The following is a 22,526-nucleotide window of genomic DNA, read 5'->3' as shown; positions in this document are numbered from 1 at the left end:
TAACAGAAATGTACTCAGTCCTTACTTTGCATACGGTAGCAATAATGGGAACTGCCAAAATGAAATAGAAAGCTTCTGTAGATGAAGTGTAGCAGAGCATTTTTATATTTTGAAAATCTAATTATTTTATTTCATTATTGGAGTTGTACTTTTGTTAAGAAAACGAATGTATTTTTGTAAGTAAAAAGAGTGGAAGAGTAAGTGCAGGGTAAGTTTTTTTGTAAATTTCTTTTTTTAGGGCTTTTTTTTTTGGTGCTGTAAAATGAATGAACTTTGTTTGTCTCCTTGTCAGTTTTAAATGATGTGTATGCCTTGTGTATGTTCAGAACACGTGACTGAAAGAAACAGATTCTTATATTGACAACCATTCAGATTAAACACTAATCTAATGTAAACCTCCTGCCTTGCACTGATTGGCAGTAACAAGGGCCAGGTTCAATCCCCAGGGGCTCTCATTCAAGTAATACCCAAATACAGTCGTAAGAATATGGGAGATTGGATTAAACCAGCTGGGTGCCTAATGGACAGCACTTCCCCACCTGCACGCAAGCAGTTCCAACAAATGGATTTACACAAATAGAGGAGGAAAAGAAAAGGATAACGGAGCTACCTGTCACCGGGTAGTCCCCTGTAAGGCAAACCATGCTCAGTCCGTGCCCCTGCTGAAGTGTAGTGATGCAGCCCAAATCTTCTATACCGGGCTGATTGCTGGTATAGTCGGTAGCTGAGCTAGTAGCTAGTCTTCTCTTCCAGTTTCATCTCCCTTGTAGTTTCTGCCTAAAAATAAAGTCGAAACCTTCCAAGGTTATACTGCCTTCCTGAGTGTTACTGCTGGTGATCAGTCTCACCACAGGTCACGGCTAACCACGCAGGCGAGCTGCGGTTCCCCATCAGGCACTGAAGGAGGGGGTTGCTGTTAGCCACCGCCACCAGCCGTGTCTCGGGCTAACCACGTTCTCCCGCCTTGCTGCACCCTGTCTGCCCCTGAGCTTGCTGACCTGCCACAGCTTAGGCGGATTAGATCACTTGTGCTGAGTCCCCCACTTTAATAGGTGAGTACCACCTCAGACATCTGTCCCTGTGGCGTCCCTGAAGGTTGGGAGCTTCGGTGTCAGGTCTCACTGGGTTTTCAGCAAGGCCTCTGTAGATTTGAGTACTAATTCCCTGAGTCACTCCTGCACCTTATAAGACTCGCTGCTAGATTCAATCCCTGCTGCATCCTGTCATCTCTATTCACTTTCTGCATTCCAAGTAAAATAGTTGAAGTGGGCAATGTTTTAAAGCCAAACCTTGCTTTTTTGGGGTTCATCGTTTGTTTCCAAATAGCACTTGTTCATCTCCTTTTCTACTTGCCTTCCTGGGCTGTAGATAGAAAATGCAAAATTAAATCAGTCTTCTTGAGAGAAGCAGTTTTCTTAAGGGAAACTCAGGTCCTTTAAGGGCTGGTATTTGTTGTCCAGCTCTTTGAAGAGGAGGAAGAGAAGGCAAGTTAGTTCAAAGTCTCACGTAGTAGGGTACAGCCAGTAGCAGCCTAGTGTATAGTGGTCAATCACATACCTCCTATGAATTTCATACCATAGTTACGGAAAAAACAGTCTCAAAGTGTTACAATACAGTCCTTGCCTTCAGAAAACTTCTAGACTGATTGATGGAAAAGTCAGTTGGATTCATACAGCTGGCAGGTGAGGGAGGGAGTTTTGTTTTCCTGCAGTTTTTCAGATCACAAGTTCCTCATGCTGCACTGAATGCTTTTTTTTCCCTTAACTCTCTGCAAGACCATGGTTCAGATATCTAGCAAGAGTGCTGAGTATTATGGTTACAAAAATGTGTATAGGTTATAGGCTTAAAGTATGAAATCAGATAGCTTTCACATCATTAAGCACCAAATCTGCTGCATAAAACAGATGCTAAGCCACTGGGAAGCTTCATTCAAAAGACAAAGCAGCAGCATGTGTCTGTCCCTCAGGCAGAGGAGGAGACTTTTTGCTATGTTGCACCTGAGAATTTACAGTCTCTGAAGACACAAACAGGCACGACACAGAGCTGAGCAAACAATGGAGGGAGAGTTGTCCTAGAGCGGTGGCACTCTGCAGAAAAGTTGGGTCCTCAGTATCATAGAATCATAGAATCATTAAGGTTGGAAAAGATCTCTAAGATCATCTAGTCCAACTGTCAACCCAACACCTCCATGCCTACCAAACCATGTCCTGAAGTGCCTCATCTACACGTTTTTTGAACTCCTCCAGGGATGGTGACTCCACCACCTCTCTGGGCAGCCTGTTCCAGTGTTTGACAACCCCTTCGGTGAAGAAATTTTTCCTAATATCCAATCTAAACCTCTCCTGATGCAACTTGAGGCCATTTCCTCTCATCCTATCGCTAGTTACTTGGGAGAAGAGACCTACAGCCCCCTCACTGCAGCCTCCTTTCAGGTAGTTGTAGAGAGCGATAAGGTCTTCCCTCAGCCTCCGCTTCTCCAGACTAAACAACCCCAGTTCCCTCAGGTGCTCCTCATCAGACTTGTTCTCCAGACCCTTCACCAGCTTTCAGATATGTTTAGAGAGCAGCAGTCTCTAACCCTAACTGGAGAGCAGCAGTGCTGTTGGATGGTAGGGAAACGCGAATGTTTGCTCCAGAAGTGTGGAAGCAGAAAGAAATCTTATTACCTGATCTATTTCTTGTCCTGAATTATGTTAGACAAGACTATGAATTTCAGCTATGCCCTTCAGCTTTCTGTCTTCATTTTTGCTGCACTCTGCTGTAGAAGGTGAGGAAGGATTGCTTAGGCCACGTGGAACTGATGGTCACTTGCTCAGCTTCACCCGATGGAGGTACACTTCAGAGACCCCGCACCCATCCCCTGCCAGCTCATCTTTGCTGATGTATGTGGAATCATCTACATTCAGCAAAGGATCGAAAGGATTTCCTTTGCACCTTAGTATTCTCCATCATGGACTTTCATCTCTGTTTTACCTAGAGGATATTTTCACCTGTCTAGGGCCAACTCAGGCCACCAGCTTGTCATCATGATGATGGAACCAGGTTTGCACTGGCTGAGAAGTTTCTGCCCAAACTTAGCTGCAGCCCATGAGGAAGTATTTCCCTTGTGTTTCTGAAACAAACTCACCCTTTGGTCACCTTCAAAGTCATCGAGAAGAATCCGCACATTTGCCACGTCCAGCAGCTTCAGCAATTCTGCCAGTGCCAGCCACATCAGATTGTGAGTCTCAGTGCATAGACATACCTGCTGACATCAGTGTGGGATAAATGCAAAACTGTAGGCACCTCCAGACTCCTGGCATCGTCTCAGCTGTGCTGAGCTGGCCAGGCTGAGAGAATGGGCAACTCCAGAATTCCTGAAGTGACTCATAGAGGTGAAAGAATCATAGAATCATTAAGGCTGGAAAAGACCTCTAAGATCATCTAGTCCAACCGTCAGAGCCACAAGAGAAGAAAGCTCCCTAAAAACACCCTGCAATCCTCTCCTAAGGGCTCTTGGATTGACATCAATGCCCAGGTGGAAATAAATTGGATGTGGGATGTCACATGCCAAATGCCACACGCAGAGCAGAGGAGACTCAGAGAATCAGTTAACACTTTCTGGTTACCAGATATTCACACGTGCAGCTTGTCCCTCCCTGATTCCCTGCCTGAGCCCATGTTCATACAAAAACAGATCAATGGAGAAAACAGCAACTTGACCCAAGAGATGACCAGAGACTGCAGCAAACAGGGTGGAATTTCAGTGCTGGAGGATTCCTGGGAACTGGACAGTCAGCAGAAGCAATGCTATAAAAGCTAAGAAAGATGTATCTTAATTATTCTGGCTGTGCAACTGAAATAACAAGGAGCTTGATAGAGGGCACCGTTAGAAAACATGCTGGGATGTCGGCATTCTCCGTGTCATAGCACGGGAGGGAATGTGGTTTGGTCCTGGTGCTGTGAGTACCGATTGCAGGCTCGGTGTCTGCGGACAGCAGCAAGGCAATTAAGAAGTGCCTGCCAGACCCGCTCTAAACGAGGAGAACCAGTAGGCGAGTGTAGGACGTAATGCACAAGGAACTCACACAAGATACACAAAGGGAACCAGAGTTCAACCTTTCTTTTTGTTCACCTTTCTTTTCAGACCCCACTGCGTCCTCTCTGGTTGCCAGCAGACAGTACTGTACTTGTTGCCTACAGGGTGAATCTGAGTGAAGGAAACTGTACGATAAATTCAGGACTGAGACATATTGCAGGGCAGGCTGAGTTAATCCAGAAATTAATTGAAACTGGACATAGTTTTGGAATACTTGGTGGTGGCATTTGATGAACACTGGTGTGCCTGTGGCCCCCGCTTTGGTGGTTGCTCCGGGTCCCCGGAGAGCCAGATGTCCTGGGAGAGGTAGTAAAGACTAATAGGAAAAGGGACTTGGAGCTCATGGGACAAACAGGGGACAGAGCAGGCAACAGGTTTAATCCATCAAACCCATTTTGCGTTGGGCATAGACCACTACTGGAAGATGATTCTTCCCACCACCAGCTGGGGTTGGAATCCCACCACGCAGCAAAGAAATAGGAGCTTCTAGGGGTAAAAGAAGCACAGCACCTGCCCATGTTAGAAGAAATAGGATGGAGGAGAAGAACCCCTTGCTTTCCACCTTGCTCCTGTACCTCTCCGCTTTTCCTCTCCACTTGTTTCATTTGGAAAACTCACAGCTGGCAGCTGAGGATGAATGATTTGATTTGCTCCTGAAGCATAACACTCCCACTGGGAATAAAGCAATGGAATATGGTGGGACTTTGGCAGCAGAAGCTATACTTGATTTTTAAGGTTTCTGGCGTCAAGAAGCTTTGATTTTTTCACGTCTTTGATACCTGGTTGTGAGAAGCCATTTACTTGGTGTTGTGTTCTTGCATTCTGCAGAATGGAAGAGCCAAGGATCTTTGGATGAGATGATTTGTCATCTACTGGTCTACCAGTTGATGGTTGCCACTGGCTTTGTGGCTTTGGCTTTCTTCCCTTTCCTTCCCCCTTGCTAACAAGAGAGCAACAAAAAACAAGAAAAAGAAAAATAAGAGGTGCTGACAGCTAGTTAATAAAACCATCCAAGATGAATTTCAGAACACCTGAGAAGAGGTGTTTTTTCCTGAAAACAACAAAAGTGATTTTTAAAACTGAAAGAAAACCTCCGTGCAGCTCAGTCCATTTTAACTGCAACTGCTCTGCGGCTGCTCAGTGGCCATGGGAACGGTAGGAGTGGAGTCTCATGCTATTGGGAGAAACTTCTAATAGGTTTCCAGCAGAACCACCAACAAAGCTGCCCCAAGGACAGCTGACCAGTGTGAAGAAGACGTCACCCCTCAACACTTCCAATTATTGCTTAAAAACTCCCACGGCAGCTTTTCAATGCCATTAATTTAGTCTCCAACTTAATCCTCGCCAGCAGCCAGAGGACTACCACGGGCGCAGACCTCAAGTAGAGGCATTAGAGCTCTGAGGGAAGATGGTTATCAGCTCCTTAACTTCACCCAAGCATCTGGCTGACCTCGAGACCCCGGCTCTGAGATCCCGGCTCTGAGATCCCTGCTGAACTGCGGACCTTCGTTGGGAAGCTGTTTTGAGAGGGGACGATCTTCTGTTGTCCAGTCGGCATCAGCGCTCAGTGCTACTGCTGGATGTTTATGAATGTTATACATGTGAAGAACATGATAATGCTGAAAGAAATTCCAGATACATTCCATGGAGCGTATGGATAATACCTGTAATTAGAAGATATATTAGAAAGAAGTAATAAGCTATTAACTACACATGACAATTAGACACATCACATAGAATGACCATATTAGTGTACAACCAGCATGGCGATGTGTACATCTGCAAATATGCTTATGAGGAAACTCACGTTATCCCAGGCTAATTCATTTTTGTGACATTGAAATGGTAGTTTTCTTGTAGCTTTTTATTTTAATAAGGTTTAATTGATAGAATCACATTGCAAGTTCTTTTAGTGGTTCCTTTTAGACCTAAAGATGCAATGGCTAAAAGGACATTCACATTATTACCTGGTTTATGAATATTAATTCATCTTTTAAAGTTTGGGGACATTGTAAACAGAATAGAAGTCTCTGATTTGAGATGAAAAAGATTCATTTAAGGTTTTATCTTTTTCAAAGGCACTGAGAGCATAGGCTTGCTTTGTACGGCTTTGAACAAAATCCACATTCAATCAAGAAACATCAGAAGTTTCAGTAAAAGAAAATGAAAAAGAAAGTCAATACATGAAAATAAGATTTTTAATAACATTTCATCAAAGATATTTTGAAATCCATTAGCTGTGCATTTCTAGACATAAACCCAAGTGTAACAATGTCTCTCTCTTCAAGATCAAGGGAAATTCCAGCAAGTGCTTTTTATGTCCCGTTGTATGTGTGTCCCCATCCCCATGCTTAAGTACGTCAGACACACCATTCCTCATCGTCACGGTATCAACCTGTAGCATCTACAACTGTGGATGCAGGGAAATTGGCCACAATGAAAACCAAGCTCAGAAAAAGACTTAAAACCAGGTAAATTAGGAACTCTCCTTCAAATGCAACGCCCAGAACTCATGCTTTCACACAGCAGCAGTGAGCCTGAAGTTGTCCTGAAGGTAAATAACAATGCACACGGGTAAGATAATGGCTCTTGATAATGGTTTCTTCACTCTTTTTTTCAGATGAGAGGTGTTAATTAAAACGAAGTTTAAAATCTCTGAGGTTTTGTGTATGTGTGGGGTTTCTTTTTTTTTTTTAATGTCATTTTTCTAACCCTTTTGATGAACTGTCTGGAAGAAGTAAGCTGGTTATCCCACTAAATTTATGCATAAATAATACTTGGTACACTTGTAGCATTACGCCTCACCTAACCTATACAAACGGTTATTATGAACCCATTTTACAGTTCAGCTGAAATAGAAAAAGTACTTGATTTACCAACAGTATCTTAGCAAAAGAGCAACACCCTTAGTTGCAGATTCTGCCCCCAGCCCCCTGCGTTAGACCATGGTGACTTCCACCTGCTTGCACATCCGTCTCCAAAGTTTTCAGCATCGAAAAGTAAAGTCTCGTTACCATTAGTGTTATGCTTGATACAGCTTCAGCGATGTGGGCCTCTGTTTAACGTTCAGCTTTGGTGCAGACCAGCCCATAGGTTTAGAAATGACTTCTTGATTAGAAATAAGCAATTCTCTTAATGTAAGGATTTAATTCTTCTGAGATTCCTATGGGTATATTTCAAATGCAATATTTGTCCACATGGCACATCACACACCATGAAGAACTAGCGTAATCCCTTGACCAAAGTATTAAGAGCTTTTAGTGGGCGACTTGCACTTGCTGTGTCGGCTCTAGTTGCCCGACACGGCAATGCCCTGTGCACGTGCAGTTCCCGCTGCTCACCTGGGGAGCTGGAAGAGTCCTACAGATCTGTCTGGTGCAACCTGAGGCCAAGCATGCTTCTGGTGGGAGACACTGTCTTTCGTCAATCTAGAAATAACACAAACAGATAATAATTCCAAAATAAGCAGCTAATTTTTATACACTGTTTGGCTGCATAACGAAATTATAGAAGCAGCATTTGAGGCACGTGCAATTCAAGGCACCCTCTTGGGGTGAACGGGCCAGTGCAGGTGGCAGAGGTTTCCTGCAGAGCCAAGAGCACTCAGCCCTAACCCTCTCCTCCCGTGGGTTAGTGGGATGTTGAAACCAGGAACTGGCATGAAAAAGAACCGTCAGGCGCCTGAGAAGAACCACGGACCATCCCCAGCATCCAGCCTGCTTTGAACACGCACCCAGTGCTGAGGCTCTGCATTCAGTGACTTCCTAGTGAGAGTAACGGTGATGGTGGACCACCTCCTGATTAAACAGTGACAGTTAGTGAGAACAGATGCTTGTGACGTACAGGATGGAGCCCACAATCGCCAAATTGTTTTACCTGTTTTCCTTCTCCCCTGTTCATCAGAAGCTGTTAACTTCTAGTTGCACCACACAACACGGAGTGCTCTTTGCAGTTTTCGCTAATGTTGTATCTTTAATATTGTATTTTGTGGACAGATGATTTTTTGACAGCGGCTAAATTCCCAAATAGGCAATTAAAAAAAGAGATTATATTAGTCCTGAGACAGCAGCTCCAATTCTATAATCTTGTCACTTGATTCCTTCTCATGCAGTAAGTGCCACTGTGAAAGCCTGATAAACTGCTTAATGTTATCATGCTTTAATTTTATGGGTAGCAATCTTGGATTACTCTCTTCAGTGCTGCAATCTACGCTACGTAAACTTGCGCTGTTTTCTAAATTTCAGCTTTGCATTTCCTCTCTCTCGCCCACTACAAAAGCCCATAGAACATTTTCTTCTGTCAGCCTTTAAATTGGATGTTCTCAAGGTTATTGGACTTCCCTCTGCCCATTCAGCGCTTACTAGCTACGATAATTAAAGCAGATGTGTTGAAGGCAATGTTGTTAACACAAACAGTGTTGTTTCAAAGGTAACAGGGAAAAATTTCAATATGAAGACAAGAGATGTTTAGAAATATTAACTAGCAAATGTTTAGTTATTCAAATGTAACTGAAGTCATTTTACGCCTGTAATGATGTACTGGGTCTGACTGGGATGGAGCGAGTTTCCTTCATAGCAGCCTGTACGGTGCTTTGGATCTGTGACCAAAACAGCGTTGATAACACACCGACATTTTGGCTATTGCCATGCAGTGCTTGCACAGCATCAAGGCTTTCGCTTTTTCCTGCTCTGTCCCACCAGCGAGTAGGCTGGGAGTACACAAGAAGCTGGGAGGGGACAGAGCTGGGACAGCTGACCCCAACTGACCAAAGGGCTATCCCACAGCATGTGACATCGTGCTCAGCAATAGAAGTTGCGAGAAAGGGGAGGATGTTCAGAGTTATGGCGCTCATTTTCCAAGTAACTGCTATACGTAGAATCACAGAATGGTTTGGGGTGGGAGGGACCTTAAAGATCACCTAGTCCAGCCCCCCCTGCCATGGGCAGGGACACCTTCCAGTAGACCAGGTGGAAGCCTTGAACATGATGGAGCCTTGCTTCCCCACAAGCTGCTGACCACCTGCCTGCCGCTGGGACGTACTGAATCAACTCCTTATTTTGCGTCACTTGCACACACAGCTTGTTTTACCTATTAAACTGCCTTTATCTCAACGCGTGAGTTGTTCTTGCTTTTGCCTTTCCAATTCTCCCCCTGGTCCTGCACAGGGGAGGGAGTGAGCAGCTGGGTGGGGGCTGAGCTGCCAGCTGGGCTCAACCCACCACAAAAGATGAGAAAAGATGGCCACCTCCCCAAATCCACCCAGAGAAGTAAGGACAGAGAGGCATTATTGGTGGGCACAGGAGGGGAAAAAGGTCTTGCTTCTAGCCACTATGGATATTCCACATGATCATACGTTGTCCCAAGCTCCATATACCTAAACTAGTGCTTACACCCTTAGGAACACCAGTGCAAAACCACGTGTGCTTCTGCAGGCACTATTTCTAAATAACAACAGTGTAGTATTTCAGGCTTTGACAGAAGTGAGGAAATGGGGGACAATGCAGCGTTTTCAAGGATTTCTTTATTATGCAAGTTTACTATCATCTAAAAACACCAACATATTAAAGACCAAGATGGAGACTTTAGCTCAGAAGCTTGTAAGAATGTATGTTTTCAACCACTGATACAAAGACCTGGTCTATACTGCAAAAGGCATATTTAAAAAACACTGCTTAGTATAAAAAAAGTTAATGTTTCCAATGATCAAATAAATAATTTACAGTGATATGCGACACAAAAATTATGGAAATCCAACAGAGATTTGAGACAGACTGTTGTTTAGAATTTGCAGTCCTACACAGTAAATGTAAGTCTCCCGTCATAAGACAGGCATTACAAAATCACTGTCAAAAATCACATTTTACTGCTGGGCTGTTCTGAAGGACTGCTGCTGTCTAAAGCCTTGGGGGAGCAGTCTCTGAGGCCTTCCAAAGAACTCGTGATATCCAGACTTTCAGAAGAAGTAGGTCTACACCCTTCTGTAGAACTGATGATGTCCAAAGTTTTGGAAGAACGGGCGCTGTAGCCTTTCGTACTGGCATCTCTTACAACTATCTCCTGCATGGACGTAAACATTAACGGAACAAAGCCCTCGCTGTCCGCTGTGAGAACAATCCAAGATGAACCTGTGAAGACGCATAGATGTCTGTTTATAAGTTTTCCTGTAGTTAGGTATGTTCAAGGTATAAAACATTTCTTCTAAAATTAAAGTTAAATGCTTCTGTATGTTTACAGTTTTTCTAGCAAAAAAAAAAAGTATGGGGAGATACAGGTTGTATAATCTCAAAAATAAACGACAGTTAACAACTACACAAAACAGCTTTCTGACCAATTTTTCCACTATGAGACGAGACTATAATAAATGCGCGCTTCAAATAAGGAGGAGGAATGAAATTCTGAACAGAATTCATAAGCGTCGAGACTTGGTTTTAATTAGGTATTCATAAGCTACTTTACAGTGCTTAAGCTGTGCAGATACTGTAAAAAGCAGAAATGTATTAAATTAAATGACAAATTAATATCATAAAAACAATTTAGGAACTGCTTCTATTATGTAATTTCAATATAATTAATTCCAATAAATACAAGGAAGAAATACTGTACTACACTGTACAAACCCCATGTCTCTGCTCCATTTGCTATTTGACTTCACATCATCATTAGCATTATTTGTACAATTTCAAATTGTTTACTGAATCTGAAACACTGACTTCTACCAATTCATATAAACCAGAAAATTTTCATACTTGCCTCCGTTAAGTTGAAGAAGAAATAAAATAGAGCTCGTGGGGGGTGAGGGAATTCAGAGAAACATTTCCAGCTGTTTGTAAAATTACATTATGTAACTTCATGTCACAAGTACGGTCATGAGACGATTGTAGCTTAAAAGCATGCAACCCTTTAATCTTTTGGCTTAATACCTCATTTGGACCAAACTTTAAAATCAGCACAATTCAGGAATTTAAAAATACCATTCCTACTTTGCCTGTTTATCTAGTAACATTTGTAAAATTAATAAAGAAACCTACTGTAACACTGTTTGCTTTTAAAATTTATCTGGTAAGGCTAGTCGTATGCATGATGATTACTCAATCCTGGGCAACCAATTCTGTTAAGTTTACATTTTTAAGCTAAAAATGAGAAGTCGAAACTAGCGCAGGTAATGGGGACAACTTCACTTGCCAGAAAGAGAAGTTATTCAAGTCTTACAGCTCAAAATAAAATTCCAGTCTGAAAAATTAAGAGGTCAGTATCTACAAAACTGCCTACCGTTATCACCGGGTACATCACACCGTTCTGGGTTGTGCCACTACTAAACTAGCGTGAGATAGCAGCAAGAACCTTTTCAAGATCCGATTGCTAGTGAATTATCCGACTACAGTTTTATCTAGGCATCGGAATACCAAACATATTCCAACAACTACTTAAAGAAAAAGGAAACTTGCACGATGGTAGGAACAGCAGCCTTAAGGCTTTGGGATAGCTGCTCAGTAATCTGCAAGTTGGCAGACAGCAGATGCGGTAGGCAAGTAGCTGGAATATAGTACAGAGAATATCTGTAGCAGTGAGAGATCATATCCCAAAAGTATGTTTTCTACCTTTGTCAAAAGTAAGACACTTAGAATTAACAGGTACACAGGCACGCAGGGTGTGCATGGGATGAATGGGTAACAGCAGAGAAGACCACAGCAATAAGAAAGGTAGTTTTCTTCACAGCAAAAACTGAAGTGACATGCACTGCTAAAATTCAGAGAGCTACTTTTGTGTTTATAAAAAAACTACAGGATTTCTTAAAGAAGACTAGATGCTGGAACTACAGATTAAAATATAGAAAACTGTATTCCAAAACCACCCACCAGTCAGCTCTAACCTCGTTACTCAGACGTCTCTATTGAGAATAGCTGAAAACAGAAATAAAATACTGGGTGACAGTAATTTTCCCGTATAACTAGCCACTTGGTAAGGGGGTATCAATATGTAAAAGTTTGCTCTTTTTTTTTTTTTATAATGTAAAGATTCTTCTCAGTAAAAGCCCAGAGAAGAATCTTTATGTTATAAAACAAATGAGCAAACTTTTATTAATTATCTTTCATTATTTATTCCTTGGGTTTTTTCCAGATGGGATTATGCATATTGCTACTGCTCACTAAGAATGCCGCATGTGTTTAAAGCATTTGTATTGTTGGATAGTTACAACATACCATGTTGCATTTCCACAAGAGAGAGATTAAATATCTGCTGGACTATATTTAGACGGAGTTTACCACCACAAAGAATAACAGCTCGCCTTTCATCTGAATCACTTCTGGAAAGCTGCTTCTGTAAATTCAAGAAAGAATCATTAGATACCATGATGTATATTTAAGCAGAGATTTCAAAATGGCATTAATCAAAACAGGATCGCAGACATGCCTTCAACTATGTCATTTACAGAAAGTCAAATACTACAGACATTCATTCAGACCCATTTGCAAGATTTATACTTTAAAGTCTCAGCTCTCAGAGAGATGACCTGTGAGTGATAGCAGCAAGTAACTGTGCTAATTCAGCATGTGTCAGAATAACAGGAGAGGAAATCATACGCTGCTGCTGAAGAAACCATGAGCTTCATCCACAGCACAATCCTGACTCTCATCCTACCACCTGTGAGGGACATTTTCCTGGGGAGTCTGTAAAGCTGCAGGTTTTCCATCCTCCCCCCTCCCTGACCCACAACTTAAGAAGAGGTGAGAACTCCTGCCCGTGAATGTTTGGGACGAAGAATGGACTAACAAATCAGAAGGGCTTGTTTGTCTCTCCCCTGACCATCACTGTCCCAAACCTTAAAATCCAAAACATGTCTTCAAAGAATATCCCGCACGGGGCAGGGCAGAGCAAAGCATTTTTACAATCTGCAAAAGATCAGTTGTTACCAAAACTACAAACTCTGTCTTTGCTTAGGATAAAATTCACACAACCATGTCACTTCCCAGGGAAGCCTTGATAACATCTCCGGGTCATGACAAAACCACGATGAAGTAAATTCTGACTCCTTTTCCACGCTGTGGACGGACCCATCCACCCGCAAGGAGGGCATATGGCAGAGGGGAGGTTGGAGATGCACGCGTGCTCTTTGCCCCCTGCACTGATAAACTCTGCCCTCTCAAAGACACTGCTTATTTGGGACATTTTGGGCTTCCTCAACATTTTGTAAAATACAAAATGCAGCAGAGAAACTATCAAGGCTTAGCGCACGAGGTGAGGATCCCTGTTCGCCTGTTAATGATTTCTGAATCAAATATACTCTGGCTAAACTTAAACCACAGCATTTTCTGCCAGACTTTCCAATGTCACTTGTAACTCAGAATTCAAATGCTTTTCTCGCCACAAATCATCAGGGATCAAAATATGTAGGTAAAATTGTAGCATCACTTTAATTTGCAAAGCACCTCCACGCAAGCGTAGCTAATCTAGCTCTTAGAACATCAAGACAAGCTGATATATAACTCAGTTTCAAACTATATGTAAAAAGAGAGCTGAATATAAAAACATAACAAAAATCTGTGCTACTTCAAAATTAAAGTAGGCTTCTAAACAAACACCTCAGATAAACGAGACATCAGACGTGCTGAGGGAAACTTTCACTTTTCAGAGTAATGCCCCATATATATCTAAGATTTAAGACAGCTAGAAAAATTAGAGTTATTACAATTATTAAATGTTTACAATGGAAAACAGTGAAGAGAGTGAGGGAATATGATCTAGGACCTAAGAGTTCAATGCTACAAAAGTTGAGAGTAATAATTTTTTGCAATAGTAAGCTGAAAAATAAGAGCTTATTGAAAGGAAAATGACAGTTTAAATGACTTTGAATATTAACTAAGGTTTATTAATCTGAATTATAGAAGAGACCTAGTAGATTTGTGCCATATTTTGATAATCAGGTAACTTACACTTTCTAGCATGAGATTTGGAAGTGCCTTCTTTCAGCCAAGGAAAGTGTCTTTCACATGAAATTTGATTTTAAATCCATTTTTAAGCTATGCTAATGGAATTATCTATTGTGTCCCTAGGGGTCTCTTTCCTTCTCAGACAGCGCGCTCAATGCTAATTAGCAACATTTCAGTTTCAGAGCCAAAGCATTTTTCTTTTTTTGTTTCAGTCTCCATTATTTTAGTTGTCCTCATAGGAGGACAGGAGATTGATACCAATTCCCATACATGGAAATTTTCCCTTGTCTAAATTTCTAAACAGAAAACTTCAGAAGTTGCCTAGGAAAAGCATCACCTTCCTAGAACTTCATACAAGTCTTTAATTCTGCAACTGAGCTGTCATGCGTGGGTTCTCTGGAGCCCCACCAGAGATCTGTGCAGAAGGAGAAGGTACGCTTGCCCGGGTCATAGCCAACGAGCTCAGCCCAGTGCGAGGTGGGGACAGGGAGCTGCACATTCCCAAATATTACATCGCTTTAAAAACACTGAAAGCCTGCAAAGGAATGGGACTTGTAACATTAGTCCCACCTACAGGAACAGGATGGAAATCTAATCCTATTGACCATTACATGAGAATGGTCTTTTTTTTTCCAGAAATGCTCTGGTTTTACCACTGGTACAGATAACTGCAAGAATGAAAGCACTACTACAGCATCCATCTGAAACGGCAACAATTTCAGATACATTATTTTCAGTTTAGTTTAAAAAATTATCTGAAATATTTCCCTCATTCTATCTCCCATCAGAGAAAACACAAATACGTACTTTTAAAAGAACTGTAAATAGGGACTGAGGTGCCATTACAGGAAGAGTAGGGAAGAAGGACAACAAAAACAAGCCAGGCTTACATAAAGCCTAAATAAGTCTAAATCAGACTCCTATCGGATTCACCTGTGTGCAGTGAGATCAGTCATATGCACCAAATTTGCATGTACTAAACATTCATAGGATGTCATCCTTCCTGCACATGATCTGACAAAAGTTCATGTTTTAAATCCGTACAAAGAACATACATTCATAAACAGATTTTATCATTAAGGCTTCAATATTGAAATTACCTGGCACGTGATGTTAATAAAAGAGGGTTCCTGAGAAGATGGGTACACTGGAGGATTTCTCTTCCCAGATTTTAGCAGCTCAGTTAATTCACAGAGGTGATGCTGTAATTCTGTGAAGTTACCAGACAGTTTTTCTACATTTTTCAAAAAGTAACTTGTCTCCTTTTCACTGAATAGGCTATTCCTGTAAGAATTTGGTATTTTGGAAGCTGCCTCTGCCTGCCTTTTTGGAGATGTTGGCTTGTTAGAAAATGCCAGCGATGTGGCAGACAGTGCTGCAGTCCGATTAACTGGTTCAGCATCGAGAGACTCAACAGCTGGAGGAAAATTCATGGAAATATTTTTATCTTTGAGGTCACTCACGTTCAATGACAAGCTTTGTTCATAAAGAGGACTCTTAATTTCTTCAATGAGTTTCCTTCTGCTGGTAGGGGACTGAATGGCAGCACGATCTGGTATCACGAGTCCACGGCTGAGAGGGTGAACATCTGTAGAGAGATCATGAGGTATGTTTGAAAGGTTCAAACTGGAGCTCCCATTAACTGATGCAGATGGACCCATTTCAAATATTAGTTCCTTAATCATCAATCGGATCATGTATTTATCTGATCTTGAAGAGGGAAGAAATGCAGGGTCAGTGAATTTTTGTCTTCCAACCAGTATCAGTAACAATTTATTGGTCAAGAAACACAGACCCTTTGGTTTCTCATTTTTCTCTAGCTGAATTTGTTGAATATTGGGTAAATTGGCAGAAGTCAGTGAATAGACTAAAATAACGTTACAAGTATTGGAGGCAACCGACACAGTTTGCATTTTGGGGTCAAAAGCCATTATATCAGGAACCAGAATGCCTGGGATGCTAACTTTTTTGGTAGAGGTAACCTTTCTTTCAAAAGTCACCAAGATGAGATGTGAAGAATCTTGGCCACTTCCTGTTAGGTAGTCCTTGGGCCTCAGATGAAGAAGAGGACTGGAATCAGCACCCTGCTTGCTAGAAAGTATGTGAGTTAGATCCACAGGAGATGTAACAACAGACAACGGCTTCTCAGAGTCCAGTGATTTTTTCCCCCCATCCATGGAATACTCTTCTTCACCACATAAGCTGGACTGTGAGGGGAAGGACTCTGTTTCAATGCTCGCCGGAACTTCAAATGCAACGCCAGCATTTAAGCCACAGATTTTGTCTAGAGGAAGCTCGGTGGCAACAGCAACTTGGAAATTCAGAGTAGCTTCCACAGCACAGATGTAGCCTCCTACATCAAAGATCGGGCAAAAAGAACAAGCATTCAGTGTTTTCTGAGCATCATCCCACAAGTAAGAATGAAGGGCACTGCCTACTCCCACTACTAAGCGATTGCCTTCCTTCGTCCAACAAGCGCAGTGGATGAGGCCGCTGCCTTTAATATCTGCTTTAATCCTTGAGTTGTTGAGGTGAACAGAGTGTAAGACGGAGGCATCCCGTGTAGTTAGCACAGCCAAGATCTCCTTCTTCGGATGCCACACGCACCCTTGGGGGAGCACTGGAAACGGCTCACTGATGTCGCATATCTGAGAAACTAAGAGCTTATTTCTTTCTGTAACATTGAAACAGAGCTGCCAAATGGTGATATGCTTTTTATGTTGAACAGCAAGCAGAGCTGGGGCATCAGGGGGACACGGGCCCCAGTAGAGCCCATGGACATGTTCAAACTGACCGACAACACTCGAGTCACCAAATTTTGGTTCTCCATTATGAAGGTGTAAAGAAGTTAGTATCACCTGTTTCCCATCTGTCCAGGCAATACCATGCACAGGGTGAATTGCTTGGTATAAAGCATTAAGGCCAGTTCTCAGAAGCTTCGCCTTTCCTAGCTCCATGATTTTTAATGTGAAGCATCTAAACAAATTAGAATGAAAAGAAAAAAAAAATTATTGTAGAGGCTAGAGGTCAATACCTGTACGATTATTTAGCTTATGACCCTGCCAATGCGGTCATTCTTCCTTACAGTGAAGTCAATATACACATAATGTTCATCTATGCTTAATCCCCAACCCTAGAATTTTTTGTTTATGATGTTTCCACAGTGAAATGCAATTTTAAGAGAAAGAAACTTTGCCATTTACATAGGCTTAGTCTGCTGCATTTTCATCACAAGACCAATCCTGTCATTCTAATTGACAGGTTGCTGCTTCTCAGAATATTTTCGAATGACTTCGTATTAAAAATTTTCAAAATATTGCCTCTCACTCTCAGCTTCAGGGACCATTTGCGATCAGATAAAGTAATCCCTTACAAGTATAACCAAGCATTATCTATAAATCTGATCCTGTATTAAGTGGGCAAGAATGAGGCATTTGTATGGTTATTCCAGAAAGCTCTCTAAAAAAGCAAACGCAATTTTGAAGAAAGTTAGGATCAAAGCAGATTTTTCTGAGGAAATGAATGAGAAAAGAATTTAAAAGAACTTAGAACACGGGGAGGGGGGACAGACCCATCTACCTCAGGCACGAGCCACACTGTGATAGCACATGAATGAGTCACAATTTTCAACATCCTTTAATGCAGTGATTAATTCTTTTTCTCTTCCTAAGTGATTCCTAAGTGAACCTTTTTGTTGCAGTTCGCAAACCACCTGGTAGCTCACTACTGTTTGTTGGGTTGAATGGATGAAAGACTATGCCTGTGGGCTGGTATTTCCACATACCTGAATATCCATACAAAAATATACATACATTTTCAAATGCCTTTTTTTTTTTTTAATATCTGCAGTAATTCTGGGGACATTTTTAATCATTTGGATATCGCTTTAGAAGTAGTTATTTTCATAGTGTCCTGCAAAGTAGAAATTACTGTCTTAAAGGCATGAAATAAAACCACAGAAAACCTTCATTCCACTATTTTTGAAAAATGGGTTACGTGATTTGCCTGATGTCTCAAGAAAAGCCTTTTCGGTTCTCTCTACATAGCGTAACAGCTTCAAGAGGGAGAATGGGAAACTTCCAGCAATCATTATTCTCCGTAATGTGTAACCAGGTGTCTGGGACATCCAGAAGCCATATGCAAGGCACCAAAATTTCAGAAGGGTTCAGGATTTTACACATATTTCTAGTTTTGAGCTGTGAGCAATCCCTACTCTGTACAGAAGCCAATTCAAAGGAATTGATGGTTTCCTCACTTAAGATTCTCCGTAGGATTTGGCTCAGCTGCAAAGCCATGGCACAGAATGAGCTGCAGCTTTAGTAGGAAACATGAAAAACAAGAAGAAAGTGTTTGAGAAAGTCAAACTGTCAAACTGGAAGGGTTTATCACAACATGCAGGGCCTGACACTACTCGGTATTTTAATTAACTATTTGTGGATGACCCCAAACTTAGAGGAAGGGGATTGGAAGAGCACATTTCAGAGACTAAAAGTAGATAGAAAAAGTTATGTTATGATGATCAGGATAACTTCTTCTCAAACTAATAACAAGTCCAAAATTATATACTTAGTAAAGGAAAAAAAAACACACAAAACCAAACAACATGGATACATCTTCAGCAATAATTCCCTGGGTAGTAGGATAGCAAAAAAGGATCTGGCTTACAGTGGATCACAAATTGAATATTTCAGTAATGTGAGAATATTGCCAAATAAGACAGTATCATTCTGGCATGTTTTTTAAGAGGGATGCCATAGACAAGGGAGATAATTACCCCACTTCCTCAGGGCCAACAGTATCTCCACTGGAGTACTGCGCCTAGTTCTGAGTTTAACAGTCCAAGGATGATGGAAATGCTTAACAGAGCTCAGGGACCAGAGAAACAGGAGAAGTGGGTTCACTCAGTTTGGAGAAGATTGTGAGTGGAAACTTGCAAACACCCACCAGCCTGCTGACAAGAGAACACTCATCCATTGTTCTCCAGGTCTACTCTGCATAGCGCAAGATAATAATCAGCTTAGTTTCAACAAAGGAGATTTAGGTCAGCTATTAAGGAAAATTCTAACTATAAATGATAGCTAAGCATTGAAGCAGGTTACCTTGGCGAAGGGGAGAAGGCACTCCATGAATTTCACGATCTGTAAGAGCCAATTAAGTAAATGTCTGTCAGGGATAAGTTTAAGTACACTGGATCCTGCCTCACGGTAAGAAAGCGCTCAAGATACTTCCCAATCAACTTCACCATCTACCTGGCTCTCCTCTAAACTCCAGTATAACCGACCTCAATCTCGTTAAGCAACCAACACTTGTAGGAAAACCAAAACGTTAGTTGTTTGTTCTTTATTACTCTCAATCACGTGTACACTGCTGGGCAATACTTACTAATGGAAGGGAGATGATAACGGGCCTCATAAGATATGCCCAGATACTAAGCCTCCTGGACCATCTGGATAGTTTCCTGTGATACGAGGGAGGTTTTACACTATCCCCAGCAGACCTGGAAAAACAAAAGCAGCAAGACACCCACTGGCCATCGCACTCCAGCCGCCTCCTGCCCAAACCCCCGTCCCTCGGCCCACCACCCCTTCCAGCTGTGCACGCCGTGCCGCTCGGGGCGTCGAGGCGTGCCGCCGCCAGCGAGGCTCCGCCAACCTCTCCTTACCGGTGGGCAGCCCCCTCCGCAGCCGCCCCGGGCCTCGCCTCACACCCTCGCACCCTCCCCGTCCCGGCAAAGGCCGAGCTCCCCCGGGGCAGGTGTCACGCTACTGCCACAGCCCTGCGGGCAGGCCGGGATGCCCGGTGAAACACGCCGCCTGTCCCCAGCCGCTCTGGGCAGCCGGCGGGGCGCCGAGGAGACGCTGCGGGGGATCCTCCAGCAGCCGCCGCCGCGGCGGGGCACCGGGCGGCCACGGCAAGGGGCAAGAGAGAGCGCCCAAACCCGCCCGCCCGCGCCGCTTCCCCCACGCCGCCACCCGCCCGCACCAGCGACCCGCCGCTCCCTGCGCGGGCCCGCCCGCACCGATATTCCCCACCTCCCCCAGCGGCCCGCCCGTTCCCTCTCCTCCCCGCCACGGCCAGCAGCCTCACCCGCCCGGCGTCTCAGCCCGGCTCCGGTGAGGCGGTCCCCGCGGCCGTGCAGCGGAGTGCGGCGCTTGGCTGCGGCGGGCACCTCCCGGCCCGGCCCGGCCCCGCCTCCCCGCCCAGCCCCGCACCGCACCGCCTGTCCGCGGGGGGCGCGGCGCTCCGCTTCGACGCTCAGCAGCGGCGCTTCAGCCGGGCACGCCTGAGCTCTATGACCCAGCAGGCGGCGCCTACAAGGGGCGGGCGCTAGAACTACAGCTCCCAGGAGGCAATGGGGCGGGCGGTGACGTGCACTCCCCTGTGTGCGCGCGCGCCCCGCCCCGCTCTCTTCCCGCCACCGATCCGGCGGGTGGCAGGAGCGGTCTCTTCAGGGCCCCTCAAGGGGCGCCGCCGCTGAGGGGGCCGCGGGCGACGTGACAGGGACTTGTCCCTTCCATCGCTCCCGGGGGGGGTGAGGTACCGTGTGCCATGTCCCACCCACGTCCTCCTGGCGTGGCCGCATCCGTGTGGCTCTCGGTGAGGCCTGAGAGGGGACCAGAGAAGAGAGGAGACCCCTCAGGCGGGAGGACGTTGAGCCCCCAGTGTGGAGTGAGGGGACACCAGCAGTGTGACTGGCCTGGCCTTGCTACCAGGGGGTCAGTTCACCCCCCCTGGGGCCGGAGGGTGGTAAGATAGATAGCTCCTACGACCCGGCAGCTATGAGGCTGGTCTGAACGTGAAGCCTGCAAGTTTCAAGAGTTACTTGGATCCTTCTGTGCAAGAGAAAGATGCAAAATGAGAAATGTGCCTGCTTGCTTTTACGTTTGGGGTTTTTTTCCCCTGGGAAAATGGGAGGTCACTTTTAAGTGAAGAAAGCATATAAATATGATACAGAACTACTCCAATACAACTTTTTTGGTCCTTATTTATTGCATCAGGCATAACTTCTTATAAGATTCTGAGGCCTTTTTAAAGTTAATTATATTGCAAGGCTGTGCCACTCTGTCACTAAGTACTGCAGAGCAGTCTGATCATTATGCGGTTTTTGAAACCCATACTTTTGATAGGATGTTGAAACACTGGAAAAGATGCCTTAAAGAGCTGCCAAAGGTGTGAAAAAAATGCTTGAAATGGTTGCAAGGTCAAATACGTAAGTATTTGTAAATATGTAAGACTCAAACTTACCAAAAGAAGAACACTAGGTGGTGACTTGGCTTATTGCATGAGTGCCTTTACAGAGAAAAAAAATCAGAACTAAAGAGTTCTTTAAGTTAGTGAAGGAAAGTTTAACAAGAGCCATGGACAAATTCAAATACGTAAGACACAGCTGTGGGTTTGATTGATTGACCACTGGAACAAACTGCCAACAGAGCAGGTCCTCTACACACACCTTCAAGTTAAAACTTGGTGACTTTCAGAGACATATTATTTAAATGCACATTTTGCCTCAGTCATAGACAAATTTCTGAGCTCAGTAAATGGATTTTAGATTAAATTCAATGGCCTGTGATGCACTGTAGGTGAGGATATCTGTGGGGTACAAGGTACCAGTCCATGTACTGTCTTTATCCAAAAAGGCTCAACATAATTTGACTGTTTTATACCTGACAAGGCACCTGCAAGATGCTGAAAGATAGGTTGGTGTGTTTGAGAAGACTGCGAGGAGTAAGAACTTTTATGTGATTATACTGGAAAAGGTTTGTGGAAGAGAAATTCCTGCCATTCAAATTGAAAGAAGTTAGTTTCCAGGTTCCTTTGGAAGCTTGTTCAGCAAAGGAGAAGTGGCCATGGGGTAGAGACAGGGCTGGCTAGAGGTGGAGAATAGGATTTGTTTGAACTGTTGTATTTTTTAAATGAAAGAGAGTCTGCCTGCCAGCTTCAGGCACTTGATGCTGTGAGTTGCAGTAAATAAATAAATTTAAAAACCAGATTTGAGATAATTAATAGAATTCCAAGGTTACATTTTTAGTTTAGAAAGATAAGCAGTGGGCCCAAATGCCAGCTTTTCTATGTTGCTCCACACATATGCACTCTCAGGTGTATGAGAATTTATCAGAAAATAGACAAACACGGTTTTGGCTTCTCCTCTCTATTTTCCTTTTTCTCTGTTCTTAACAACAGACAGGGTGCAACTGTAGAGAGAACAATCCAAAACTAGCCCAGAACTGAAAAGGAAATCTGAAAAATTCCCTGTAGAAATCTACTCTTACGTTCACCATATATGTTAATACACTTCCAGGGATAGGGCCTTGGTATATTATGCCTCTCGGAGAGGTGAGCAGAGATGAGCCCTGCTTGAGAGATGGCAATGACAATCACTTTATTTGCTCTTGTTCTTTTACCTCTGGGAAGTACACACTTCACAGAGTTAAAAGAACAGAATGGCACTAGGAATTCCCGCTCTCTCTTGCCTGCGCCTGTGTCGCACCTGGTGGGTTGGTAAGGGTTGTTTTCCAGTT

At 43.4% G+C, this 22,526-nt stretch overlaps 1 protein-coding gene across 5 annotated transcripts; it reads right to left on the bottom strand.

The window, feature by feature from the left end:
* Positions 1-9,579: 9,579 nt before the first annotated feature.
* Positions 9,580-20,271, bottom strand: LOC140650290 (WD repeat and coiled-coil-containing protein). 5 transcript variants are annotated; one of them, XM_072858414.1, is made up of 6 exons: positions 20,095-20,265; positions 19,390-19,504; positions 19,107-19,145; positions 15,108-16,983; positions 12,280-12,397; positions 9,580-10,203 (listed from the first exon to the last, which is right to left on the bottom strand). In XM_072858414.1, exons 4-6 carry the CDS (start codon positions 16,962-16,964, stop codon positions 9,932-9,934), a joined length of 2,247 nt encoding a protein of 748 aa, XP_072714515.1. In that variant the 5' UTR covers positions 16,965-16,983; positions 19,107-19,145; positions 19,390-19,504; positions 20,095-20,265; the 3' UTR covers positions 9,580-9,931. The 5 variants fall into 5 exon arrangements, with proteins under 5 accessions (XP_072714515.1, XP_072714520.1, XP_072714519.1 ...); XM_072858419.1 differs by lacking the exon at positions 19,107-19,145 and having other exon boundaries at positions 15,108-15,595; positions 16,202-16,983; positions 20,095-20,264; XM_072858417.1 differs by lacking the exon at positions 19,107-19,145 and adding an exon at positions 10,829-10,898 and having other exon boundaries at positions 10,068-10,203; positions 20,095-20,271.
* Between the last annotated feature and the right edge of the window lie 2,255 nt (positions 20,272-22,526).

This window comes from Ciconia boyciana, chromosome 3 (genome assembly GCF_034638445.1).
Source record: "Ciconia boyciana chromosome 3, ASM3463844v1, whole genome shotgun sequence".
NCBI lineage: Eukaryota > Metazoa > Chordata > Aves > Ciconiiformes > Ciconiidae > Ciconia > Ciconia boyciana.
The sequence above is the reverse complement of the archived record's forward strand: the minus strand, read 5'-3'. Positions and strand labels throughout refer to the sequence as shown.